Source organism: Physcomitrium patens, chromosome 4 (assembly GCF_059467195.1).
Source record: "Physcomitrium patens ecotype Gransden chromosome 4, ASM5946719v1, whole genome shotgun sequence".
Lineage (NCBI taxonomy): Eukaryota > Viridiplantae > Streptophyta > Bryopsida > Funariales > Funariaceae > Physcomitrium > Physcomitrium patens.
Window position 1 is genome coordinate 8933944 of NC_143413.1, and position 12982 is coordinate 8946925.

At 35.3% G+C, this 12982-nt stretch overlaps 1 protein-coding gene and 1 long non-coding RNA gene across 7 annotated transcripts; both read left to right on the forward strand.

Moving 5' to 3' along the window:
* Window positions 1-3286: 3286 nt before the first annotated feature.
* On the forward strand, window positions 3287-6398 carry LOC149989380 (uncharacterized). Of its 3 annotated transcripts, XR_016502589.1 has the most exons (6): window positions 3287-3830; window positions 4150-4577; window positions 4735-4824; window positions 5024-5450; window positions 5593-5749; window positions 5996-6398. It is a non-coding gene; the product is annotated as an uncharacterized LOC149989380 (long non-coding RNA). The 3 variants fall into 3 exon arrangements; XR_016502590.1 differs by lacking the exon at window positions 3287-3830 and having other exon boundaries at window positions 4005-4577; window positions 5033-5450; XR_016502588.1 differs by lacking the exon at window positions 3287-3830 and having other exon boundaries at window positions 4025-4577.
* A 4031-nt stretch (window positions 6399-10429) lies between these two features.
* LOC112280960 (uncharacterized) lies at window positions 10430-12657 on the forward strand. 4 transcript variants are annotated; one of them, XM_073533238.2, is made up of 4 exons: window positions 10527-11039; window positions 11432-11672; window positions 11898-12024; window positions 12272-12657. In XM_073533238.2, the coding sequence occupies exon 1, from the start codon at window positions 10665-10667 to the stop codon at window positions 10980-10982; it is 318 nt and encodes a 105-aa protein (XP_073389339.1). In that variant the 5' UTR covers window positions 10527-10664; the 3' UTR covers window positions 10983-11039; window positions 11432-11672; window positions 11898-12024; window positions 12272-12657. The 4 variants fall into 4 exon arrangements, with proteins under 4 accessions (XP_073389338.1, XP_073389339.1, XP_073389343.1 ...); XM_073533237.2 differs by lacking the exon at window positions 11432-11672 and having other exon boundaries at window positions 10430-11039; XM_073533242.2 differs by lacking the exon at window positions 11432-11672 and having other exon boundaries at window positions 11898-11995.
* The last annotated feature ends 325 nt before the right edge of the window (window positions 12658-12982 follow it).

Sequence of the window (12982 nt, forward strand, 5' to 3'; positions counted from 1 at the left end):
GGAGTATAATTTTACAATTAAAGCATTGCAAAGGATGTTCCACATTATCAAACTACTCACCTCCTTTGTAGTAACTAAAGAATAACAAAGAAGGATTATTAATGACAAAAGATAAGAGAACAACTAGTGCCATAGGCACTTTAGTCAATCAATTGATCTCAAGAATGATCATGGTTGAGACCAACAATTCATCTAATTCTTATTATTATGGTTATATTGTATCATTGTCTATATAGTTTTTAGGAGATTTAAAAAGATTAGTTGCATTTGGTTGTTGATTTGAAGGATCAAAATGTAGGCTTTATAAGTAGAGCAAAATAATACTGTGTTGTCATATTATGTGAAGTCTTGCTTAAAAATGCGCTGTGCATATGGTTGTAGAAGGTAAAAGAAAATTTCAACTACAAGTCCTAATAGCTCTAATAAAATCATATATAAATTAAAACTAAAGCTTAACAAATATAATCAAATATTAATCAAGTCTAATTAAAATTTCTAATTAAATTATAAAAAAATATAAAAAACTTAAATAAATTTTAATTGAATCCTAATCAATTCTAGATAAAATCTCATCAAATCTTAGAAAAATCTTTAAAAAATCATTGACAAATCTTAGTCAAAACCTAAAAAAATCTTAATCAAATTTTTAAAAAATCCTATACAAATCCTAATCAAATCCTAATCAAATCCTAGATAAACTTTAATCAAATCTTAAGCAAATTTTATTCAATTTTAGACAAATCCTAATAAAATCTTAGGCAAATCCTAATAAAATTCTAAATCCTAAACATATCCTAAATTTTAAATAAATTTTTAATAAACTTTGTTGCAAATTAAAACTTCTATAATTAATAATAAAATCATTGATTTCAACTTGAATTTTGCACGCGCTTCAACAACTAAGCTAGCAACAATCACAAATATTTTTAAAGAGATCAAACTTACTAAATAGAAGATAAATTCTAAAACCTGCTTGGATGTTGGTATGCCTTCTTTGCTAATCTTGATGCCAATCTTCTCAAGCCAAAATCTCTTTATTCCATTATTAAATATCTGTCAAAATTTACCTAAATATTAAAAATGAGGTTTATTATCTACATACATTTCACCTCAATCAAATTAGCAGATTGCTAAAGATTTTAGAAACCCTTGTTAACCTTCAAAATTCTATTTTTGAAATACCAATCCACTTAAACTTCAATAACTTTCAATCTAACTATTTGATCATGCTCAAATTTATAGCATATAATAAGAACAATTATAAACACAAATCTACAAATTATCACCTATAGATCTACTATTAATCTCATAAAATTTTCTTAAATGTAAACTATTTTTTTACTTTATTAAATTAGATTCACTGAAAACACTTATGACTTTGCAAAGCTCTTACAAAATCATTACAAAATCATTACAAACTCAAATTACTCAAAATCAATGCTTAAAGAAACCTTGTTAAGTCTTTTCTAAAATTCTACTCTTTGATTTACAAAAGAATCATGGAGTTATTGTAAGTATATAGTTTTATGCCTCAAGATTTGATTTCAATCCAAGTTGACAAGTGGTTCTCTTTAAGTATAAAGTTTTGATAATTTGAGGTAATTTTTGCTTTAATCTATTGCTAATTCTCTTCTAAACATACCTATATCAATATTTTATCTCATTTACTTTGATTTGGCTCATTTATGCCTCAACAAAGTAAATAAAAGTCCCTTCTATAAAAGGCAACATTAAGACAATTTTTTACTACCTTTCTATCATTTATCCTTATTTTTCTACTACATCTTTTTACTAGGCTCTTCTATAATAACATCCATATTTTTATTTTTCATTATATAGTTGTCTTATCACATGACAATGTTCAATGATGTCTACTAGAGAGAATAACAATTGTTTTAGAAATTTTGGTTGCAACTCTGCAACTATGGTTGGAATGCGTGGCTCAAAACACTTCTCATCAAGCACAGACCCCTACAAGTGACAGCGCATTTACAAAGGTTTAGACAGCAATGGTGCACAAGCCAGGTCCAAGGGACGTGGCAACAGTCCAAACTAATGTGGAAACCCAGTTGGCCCAGAAGTATCTTTAGTGTAAATAGCTAGCCGTAATTTACTACCCTGACCGGACAGGGTTGGGACCTTGTACTCTAACCTTTCTGCAATAGAGAAATAAACTCTATTTGTTTATTTTATTTTATTTTATTTTAAAAAAACAAACAAAAACAGAAAACAAACAGTGATTGCACACCACGCAGCGTTGATAATCACAGAGATCCCAGGCCTAAGGCGAGGTGAGTCAGGGAGGGGCCCTGGGTGAAACGTCAGGCTGCATTTAACACAAATACTAGGTAGGTGACTGGTCTGCGGTACTGGTAAGCGCCGGGGCAAGTGAGCTGCAATTAGTGGAACCATTTCCAGAGTTGAGGAGAGAGTTGCATTGAAAAAGCCAACTAATCTCATCTTTGATATGTGAATCATGTCGATTTCATGCAGACACATACTCAGCTTTTGGTGCAGGTGGCGGCAGGTAACGATCGTCGTAGGATGTGAGCTTACAGCTACTTCGTATTCCAGCAGCAGTGGACTGACAGCGTCAGAGACCCGTGCAGATAGACCAGCGTAGTTGAGAACTTGAGAGGTGTGGGGAGAGGGAGCCATAGGATCAGAGCCTCTGCGGTGTTAGACTTCGACTGACATGAGCCTGGATTTTGTCCAGTTCTGACCGCAAAGGTTCTCGTCACACCCGAGGCAGCACCATCTACATTCCAAAGGGAAGCGCAAATTCCATATAAGCTACTTGCAATTCCGGATCTGGATGCAGAAGATCGGTGCTGTTTGTCCCGCATCATCGGATGAGATCACTCCGTTGGTGAAGTCTATGTGTAGGCTCGTGAACTCTTCGATGTTTCCAAGATTGTCAGCATCACATGTCTGAATGAAATTATATATACATATATATACTTGTAACTCAGAAATGTAGTTATATTTAATTCTTTTAAACCATGATTTCAATCACTTGGTAATCGTTATCGAGGTGTATTTGTTTTGACACTAATATAATGGTGTATAAACCACAACAAAACAGTCTGTATTTTAACATCTTTTCAGTGCAGACCAGGAGCTAATGATTCATATTGCGAAGTCATGGTTTGTAGGCCTACAAACCATATACGATTTTCTCCATTCATCTGTCCTTTTTTCCGTTTACATTCACCACCAACAATCAGCCCAATGATAAAACTGAGACTGCTGGTCATTCTAGTGAAAGCTCTCATCTCAGGTTTGAGGTATCGGAGCATGCGTGCTGTCTAACAGACAATAATTAATCTTTGTCATTTCGTTCAATACTGAAAGTGGCACTTTCTCAATGCAGTTATGTCGGTAATGCTACGAGAATTGCCTCGGTGACTGCGAAGATCTCCATCTCCATCTCCATTACTCCCCCTAATCCATCAATTCATATACCTGACGCTGGTAAAAGTACCGGGCCAGTATATTGCTGAAACTAAGTGACAGCTTGCGACGTTATACGTCCAGCTCACAGGCATAATCTGTCTTGCATATCTCCAGTATAAGATCCATGTTGGTTTCTAGATTTCAAGCCGCCAGCATAGAAATAACATCAAGAGTTTAGTTATGCTTTTGTGTGAGAGGAAATGGAATGACAGCGGCAGCGAAAGGTAAAGGCGCTGATTGAAAAGCCATTCAATCATCTGCAATCTACAATCACGGCATGAGGCACGGGATGGATTTTTATTGTCTCTTCTGAGGGTGTTGACACTCCCACCGAAAAGGATTCTCAACTCGAAGCGCACTCTCGGAGCGTCCAGGTACCCAACATCATAACCGCCCAAAGTACGGTGGCCAGATCGTCGCTTGCGTGTGTAAGATTTTGAAAGAGTACCGTCGTTTTTTTTATTAAAAACTTTTCTTTTCTTTTCTTTTCGTAGGAGTGCAGGTTTCTGGCATAGAGACCTGACATTTCCGTAGCATACGTTGACATTGGGTCCTTAGGAATGCTATGGAGGATACCGCTGTTCTTTTCCCTTTGGTGGTAGTGGGCACTCGCATTGGGCAGTGGGTAATTGCATGAACGTGATCTTGAATATCCAGAGCTCCAACCGAGAATTGTGCTCGTCTCTGTGGCAGTCGATTCATCCCATTCAATGCTTGGGGTTTCATGCGCACGACGGTAGGGTTTGAAACCACGTTGGGAATGCCAATCGATCATGATTGTGGAGGGCTTTATCTCGGGGTGGCATTTAAGAGCTGTACATGCGTCCAATCCAGCTACCTTGCAGACCTCGCAGGGATGCCATTGTCATTACTGCGTGACCATTTGCAACTGGCAGTCGAGTCATTCGGCGTTCAGGTTCGCCTCCACGAGTAGGGTTGCAACTCTGGAAGGTACGTGCAGCGCATCGCATTCAATGAACAACCGCGTGAGAAGCATCAGGATGATTTTAACAGTGCCTCAGACACGAACATCAAGCCAAGGCTGCACTCTGCAAGAAGGATAACTCTCTTCCTCCGAGGGCAGAAGCAGGCTCCAGTCACGAATGGTCTATCAGTGTTGAGTAAGTTTCGTCACTTGTACCAAACTGGTTGATTCTCTTCTTCGATCTCTAAACCCTATACTTCTCGTGTCGGGATTAATTGATTCATATTATTACAATCAACTTGCTGGTCTGTAACTTCGATCACTGCATGATGAATCATCTTTAATCACTGCAGGATGAAGGGATAACTTGAACTGCAAGACAAGTTCTGAAACCTGTAACTCGATGTTGAGCTCCAACAGAGGATCTCAATTGTCGCAGACCAGTGAGAACTGCAATGCTAACTTTTGACACAGTCAGACAATCCTATGAGACTTAGGGTGTAGATGTTGCTGCAGTACAAGATTAAAAAATCTCACACAGACCAGATTTGTGCTTCACGTTTTCAGTAAGCTTTGTATATTGTATTTTGTGGGTGTCATTGCCACCACACTGATCTGGGTTTCACTCTTCTCTCTGTGAAGGTGATTCAGTTGTATCCCTCTGGATTGCCAAGACGTTCGTTCCTCTCGCAAAATGGAGCTTAATAAGCATGTATCAGGCCTTCACAATCTAGCATGATCGGACCTAACTGAACAATGGTACACTGGATGTTTTCTTTCTCCCGAGCACTTCTCATTCACCGGGTACGTCTTGCTAAGGCACTTCTCCTAGAGGTATTACCATATGATAACAAGTTTTGTTATGTTAGTCCACAGTTGCAGCTCCCTGAAGCCCTATCCGAATACTGATCGGCGTCTCCTAGGAATCCACCATCATGCAAGAAGCTGCAGTTACCAGCCTGGAAATGTACATCTCATTATCACAGTGGTACCAACTTCTCCGATCAGGAAAACGCGGAAGCTGATATTGAACCATCGACTGCTTCAAAGAAGACAACATGATGAGACAGTGAGTGAGAAGCTTCTTTCTTAGTCGAATCACACCATTCTTACTCATTTGAAATGGTAAGGATCTATATGCCGGAGCATGTGACAACTCCATCTGGAAACCTGATATTCACCGACTCATGTGGGTGTATGTTAATGTGCAGCTCGTGAACCGCTCAGCTTTCCGAAGCAAAACGCTGCCGACATCGACACAGACACCGACATAGACACGTCCTTCGGCTCATGTTGGAATGAATTTATGCATTATATTGTGGGAGATTGATGGATGGATTGGTTCCTCAATTGAAGGATCTGACCCAGGTTTGTTCTCACCCGAAGATGTGTGTGCATAGGTGTGCGTGTGTGTTTATTTGTTTATTTATTTATTTTGCATTTCAATCTTTTCAATACGAAACTAAACAAAACGTATATGATATTGATTCTAGAACGCAGTTATGGGTTCAGTACCTGAGTAGAATAGAAAATGTCATTTTATGAATATGATGTTAAGAGGGAATTGTCAAGTAGAGTGGTACTATTAATGACTTTGTAAGTGGGATGTTTCAGGATTGGAGACAAAGGTTGAGATAAAGATGGTAAATAATTATGTTGGTAAGGTTTGGGAAATGAGGTGTAAAATTAGAGTGGAAGTAAATTAAAGATTCATTAATATTAATTTAGAGATTCTTTAAATAAAAGTACAATTTTCCATACAAAATAAGGTAATATTTTTTATTTTCTAAACAATAGTATATATACAAGTAGGGCTTTTTATGCAAATCCAATTATTATTCAATACTTTTTAACATCTATTATTTAAATAAAATTAAACTATTCTCTAATACACATAAAATAAATCTTTACATGAATGTAGTTTTTAATTAGAAATAAAAAATCTATAATATGATGTAATCTATTTTATGATGTATATGTATTTTATTATAAATTCCAACTTTATTTTAGTTTAAAATGTTTAGTGGCATATAGTTTAAAATGTTTTATTTTGAAAATGCCCAAAAATATAATTTATGTAAGGATTACTAAAATTAGTATAAAGAATTTAACAATTTTTATGCCACTATTTATAAATAATTCTAATTAGAACAAAAGATTAAGAAAAAGCTAAAATATTTTATTTTAAAGTGTCATTGTTTTTCAAAGTTTAAGAGTAGGAAGACTCAAATCTGTTTAAAAATCAGCGAGGGTAAATTATTAATAAATGCTTTAAAGTATATTCAAAGCTCTCATCATAAAGAACATATACATGCACATGTGTATACAAGAATAAAAATAAAATTAAAGTTACATATTTTTTTGCAAATTCAGTAAGCATAATCATTTTTTGTGTATGGAAATTAAATTACATACATACATACACACACACATATATATATATATATATATATATATAATTATAAAACTTACAATTGTATGTATTTTATTTCTATTAGTATTTGGTGCATCTGAAAACCATCAATAAATGTTACATATATTATGATTTTTATATATTTGATTAAATAGTAAAAAAATTAAAAATTAATAAGCCATAATAAGAAAATATATATTTTAAAATAAAAAATCTAATAATAAAGTCTTATGAACCAATCAAGGTATTAATATTTAAAAAAAATAAAAAAATAATGTGATCTTAAATACTCTATATTATAAGTAAAAATCACTTTTTATATAATTTGGTAATACTCAATAATACAAAGATATTTAATTTTTATATAAAATATAAATTTTAAATATATATATATATATATATATATATATACACATATTTTTTTATCTTTTAATTCTAAGATTTGCAAAATAACTTGTTAAGGAAGTTGTTAAATTTACACCCCTCTTTGTCATCTTATAATTGATTTTGTCTCTATCTCTTGTTTTTGACCTTCATTCCTAGCCTCCCTCCCTCCTCTCCCTTCATTCATGTTTTTAGCCTAAGACAAGCCTTACCTCACACTTCTTCTCTCCTTATTCCTCTTCTATTTGCAAAATACAATATTGGAAGAAGCACCACCCCTATCATGTACACTAGTGAATTGTACAGATTAGATGTCATCTCAGTTCTTAGTAGATGGTTGGCTATTGGGACTAGAGAGATAAATTTGATTCCAACAAAAAGACTCTTTCCTCATGTATGAAAATTTGTTCTCTTAGTATTTCAAATGGAACATGTTTAATAGTTAAAAAGAATTATTGGTACAAGACATGAGAAAATTCAATGGCTGATTGAGCTTAAAAAAAACATATATTTCCAAGACACAATAGAAACACATATCTTGAATTATCCACTAGGATAATCTTAAAGAGAAAGAGAAGAGATGCTAATCAATTGGAGGATTTGGTTACATCCTAAGAGAAGTGTGACAAATAGATGCAAGTACTAACGTTGAAAAATGGCTATGATAAACTCATATATATATATATATATATATATATATATATATAGATATATATTTTCTTTTTTCTTTTTTTTTTCTTTTTCTCTCTCTCACATTCTCCAATAAAACTTGTCTTAGTTTGGGAATGAAAGTCATGAACATGAAATGAGAATGAGTGAAAAATAGAAGAGGGGGAGAAGAAGGATGTATTGAAAATGGCGGACAAGAATGGGAATAAGAATAAGAAAAAGAAATAGAGATGGAATCAATCATGAGATAGCAAGGATGGATGTGGCTTTAACAACATTGGGATGTGGCTTTAATAACTAATTCTATTAATGAACTTTTAATATATTCTAAAGTTTAAAAATGATTATAAAATATTTAATTAATTTAAAAATATTAATTTAAAAATATTGGTAGTAAAATTAATAATATATAATCATTATTACTATATTAATTTATTTAATTTATCCAAAGTTATAAGTTGTTGGAGTGATTCTAGTTATATAATAATATTTTATAGTCAATTTGTTAAGATATAATAATAATAAATATATATTTTTTTACTTTTTTATTTTTAAACTTCAATTAATCTTAAAAATATATATATCTACAAAGTATTATAAATGGTAAATAGTAAAAAGACCATACTTCATAGTTAATATATAAAACATTATATAATTACATAAAAATAGATTGTTATATTTTATAATATTATAATTTTTTCTATTTTTTAAATATAAATTTATTTATAGGATAATGCTATTCCACCACAACTTTTACTATTATCTTTATGACATGTCATCTTTTTAATATATATTTTTAATATTTAATATTTTTTAAATTTCCAATAATTTTTTTGTGAATATTTTTAACATTTTTTTTAAAAGATTATAAATAAAATAGATTTAAATTTAATAAAAATAATTAGAAATGCAATAAGAATAAGTTGTGGTAGCAATAGCAAAAATTATAGTTGCATTAGAAACACCCAATATATAGTAATTATTGTGATAAGCTAAAATTTTACGAGGCATTGAATTAAATGTCAAATAGATAATAATGTTTTTACAAATTAAAGGTCAAATTAATATATGTGTAATTTATATAAATATAGCATGTTTAATATTTATTATGTTATATTGATATTTCTACAATTGAATGAAATAAATATTTCTACCATTATTAAAATTTTCAATTTTTATTTCTAGTGTATCTATTTCAGGAAGTTTAAATTTAAGAATCAAATTATTTATATTTCAAACATTTCACGTGTAAATTGAAGTTACAATTTAAAATCTAATTATATTTCTGTAAAATACATTGTAATGGATTAGTTGTCAAGTCTTTTGGTTTTTTAAAATATTGACAACTGTTCTGCAAAGTTTTAGTTTAGGTTTTTCTGAAAGCTTTTCATTTGTATTTTCTTATCTAACTAGAGTAGAGTAAAATTAAACTAATTTTAAATGTATGTTTTTAAACATATGCATCTGAAGAGTATTTTAAAGTTTAAAATTACTTGCATTTAAACTGTAAGTTATTTTTACATGATATACATATATATTTATATATATATATATATATATATATATAAGTGGTTTATAAAAAGGTACATGTTAAAGCCGTTTGTATATATATATATATATGCATGCACACATTTCTTATAGCAAATGACTACAAAAATGGAAGAATAAGTAATTTTAATTTTCAAATTATGTTCATTTTTACAGCTTTTAATTTAAGTTTTTTTTATTGAGGACACACACCAAGGATGGCTGCAAAGAGATGAGAATTTGACATGCGAAACTGAACCTATTTTATATATAAATATATATATATATATATATATATTTATCATCATCTTATGAATTAATGGCAAAACACCATTATATAATAGGAAGTTGAATATTCCAAACTCGGAATTCCATACATGCATTGAATTCTAATCAATCAATCAATGAATCATCAGCAGCACCATCACCGCACTGATCCAGCACAGACAGACAGACAGGCAGACAATAATAGTATAATAATATCCCAAGTTGTGCAAAATAAAGACACGGCGACAAACACGAACACACACCCACCTACACACACACAGCCAGCTCCATGAATGAAAGGAGCACCGCTACCCTGCTTCTGCTTCTGCAGCAGTGGCAGGGTGTGACCCAACTCCAACAAACGAAGGGGAAGAAGAAGAGCAGCCAGGGGAGCCCAGGAGGAAGCAAGCAAGCAAGGAAGGAGACTGAAGGACAAGGAAAAGGCAAAGGAAAGGGGACTGACTCTCCGACTGACTGACTGACTGACCCTCAACCAAGTAATGAATTAATTAAGTAAAGTAAAGTAGCGATACCTCTCTTCCTCTCCACAAACTCCCCCCCCCCAGCTTTGGAAAGGGAAGGGAAGGAGGGAGAGATGGATGAATGAGGAACGATGTGATGAAGAGAGAGGATAGATGAATGAATGAGGAACGATGTGATGAAGAGAGAGGATAGATGAATGAATGAGGAGGTGCTGTTGTGCACCTGTCGTGGTGGGGTGGGGTGGAGGGAGGAGGAGGAGGAGTTTCTCCTGGAACGCGGGCCTTGGAATCCACGCACTCACACATACACACTAACACTCACCCCACCTACACACACGCCGCACAGTTCGAGGCGGATCCTCGCCGCACCCCATACACACACACGCACACATGCACACACACTAAGAGATAGAGAGAGAGACTGAGGGGGGACGGGGACGGAAGGGGGGGATGGGCTCATGTATGTTTCACCATCACCACCCCCACTGCTACTTACTAACTAGCTGCACCATTGCACCGAAACGCAACGCAACACAACGCAATGCAACTCGACGCAACCCAAAAAGCCAAGCAGCACAGGCTGGGACTGGGAAGGGAAGGGAAGGGGCATCCATCCGCGAAGAAGCAGCAGAAGCAGAACAACTCTGTTGGCCCCGCGCGGCGACGTGGCATCGGAGGAGGCTCAGCTAAAGCTAAGCTAAGCTCAGGGTGGTGGTGGTGGTTCCTGCTTTTGGTGGCCGACAATGCACCCAACCTGAGTGAGCGAGGAGGAGGACCCCCCACTCCCACCCCCACCCCTTGGACTTTGCCTGCCTGCCTCCCTGTCTGTGCGTGCGTGTGTGCGTACTTGTGTGAGTGAGTGAGTGCCCGCGATGGAAAGCGGTAACCGAACAACGTTGGCGCGGATAAGGGACAGGTGAGTTCAACACCAATTGGGAATTGCGCAATGCCATGCATTCCTTGGGTTCAACCTTGCCTTCGTGAGACTGGGTAGCTGCGTTTTAACGCCGGATCTTGAGATTTGGGTCTCTGTTGGGCTGTCGTGCCTGCGAATCTTTGGGTCTGAGTCCTACGTCATCGCTGAGTTTGGAAGTCCGGAGGGTCCAGAGTCGGGATTTCGAGATTGTATAAGGCGCATTGATGCGCTGAATGTCCGCTTTTGGTAAGTTTGAGGACTTGACGGGTTGTGTATATTGGGTTGGAGGTGGGATGAACTCTATTCTTGTGGCGATGGTAGGGTGTGCCCAAGGGTTCGTGCCGCAAATCGACTTGTAGAAAGTTTCACGTGGTTTGTGTACAATTGCGTAGACACTGGATAGCGAGGTGGTTGTTGTGAGCATTTTCTTGCATCTGGAGTGCGTGGGAGTCATCTTGTGTGGATCGGTGGGAATTCTCGAGAGGCAAAGGATATCCGCCGCTGCAAGTTGAAGAAGCGTTCTGGGACATTGCTTGTGCATGTGGGAATTTGGTTAGCGTTATATCGTGGTGGAATCGATCCTCCTGTTGGAATAATTCTGCAGACTACCTATTGACTACCTTAACCTGGGAGGTAGAAGCCATCAAGGTTTATCAGTGACATGTTACGCAAATGTTGATGCCCTTACATTCGGAAGTTCTTTTCAGCGGAACAGTCATGCGCATGCATTGGAGTTGCTCGTATCATCCAGTGAAATCCATGCCTCGAATTCTCCATACTGTTTGGTCGTCTGTCGAACAATTGTTAGATTCTTAATGCGGTGCCGATGCGGTGAAATCATTTTTCTTTGGCGTGCAGAATATTCCGTAGAGTTACAGTATGACTTTGGAAGGAGCTTCTGGGTACTTAGCAAAGCTACCACATACTTCGGAGAGGACAACGGGGAGAGCAGGACTGTGAGCGCTACTGTTCAAATCTTTGAATCGTAAGCGTTTTTGTAGTGGAGATCATATGCACTGGCTGGTTGTGAATGGGATGGTAACTAGTTTCTGCAGAAAATTCACTGTGCGATCTCAATAAGTCCACATAGAAAGGTCCTTGTCGGGATCATTGTGAAAAATTCATCGGAATTGTGTGTTTGAATCGCGCAGGAGATAGTATGTTTTAAGTTAGCGTCTTCTCTTTGAAAGGTTTTACAACGTTCTGCCTCTGTTGTGAGTTCATGCGTACAGGTCTGCTTAATGGATTATTGGTAAGAGGAGTCCGAACTAAAACAAACTAGTGAAAAAGCCATGACAAAGGGTGGTTCCCAACATAAACCGCATCGAAGGGGAGTTCGAGTGAAAAAGCCAAGACAAAAGGTGGTTCCAGATATAAACCGCATAGAAGGGATGTTCCTAGCGGTGATGTGTGAAGAGACAGGAAGATGCTTAGGCCACGGTTTACAGTAGCTTGTGCATTGACTGCAAAGAAGATCCTAAGTTTCATACAACCGAAATTGGAGGCCCATGCCAGGTCCTTTTAGTACCTCTATGTTCTGATTAGATTTGCATTGGAATAGATTTTAAGATTTATAACTTGCAACAATGAGGAGAAATATATGAACTATTATGGCCAACATTTCTATTATTTTCTTGTAGGATTTTGAATTAGTATTGTTGAGGTTTGTCTTACATGCTTATTTGTCTGTCAATAATCTTATAAAGAGCATCACAATTTAGAGTCATTTTTGTATCCATATGAATCATTAAAATGACTTAAAATGAGATATTTAGTACAAAACATGTAATTATTATGCTTAAAATCACAATATATGGTGAGGAGTGTAGAAAACTTTAAACAAATAGAAAATTAGAATGTTTGGTGTAGAAATGGAATCTTAGTAAGTCTTGAAAGCAATTATCTAAATTGATTTAATATTTTTACTCATTATTGAATATTAA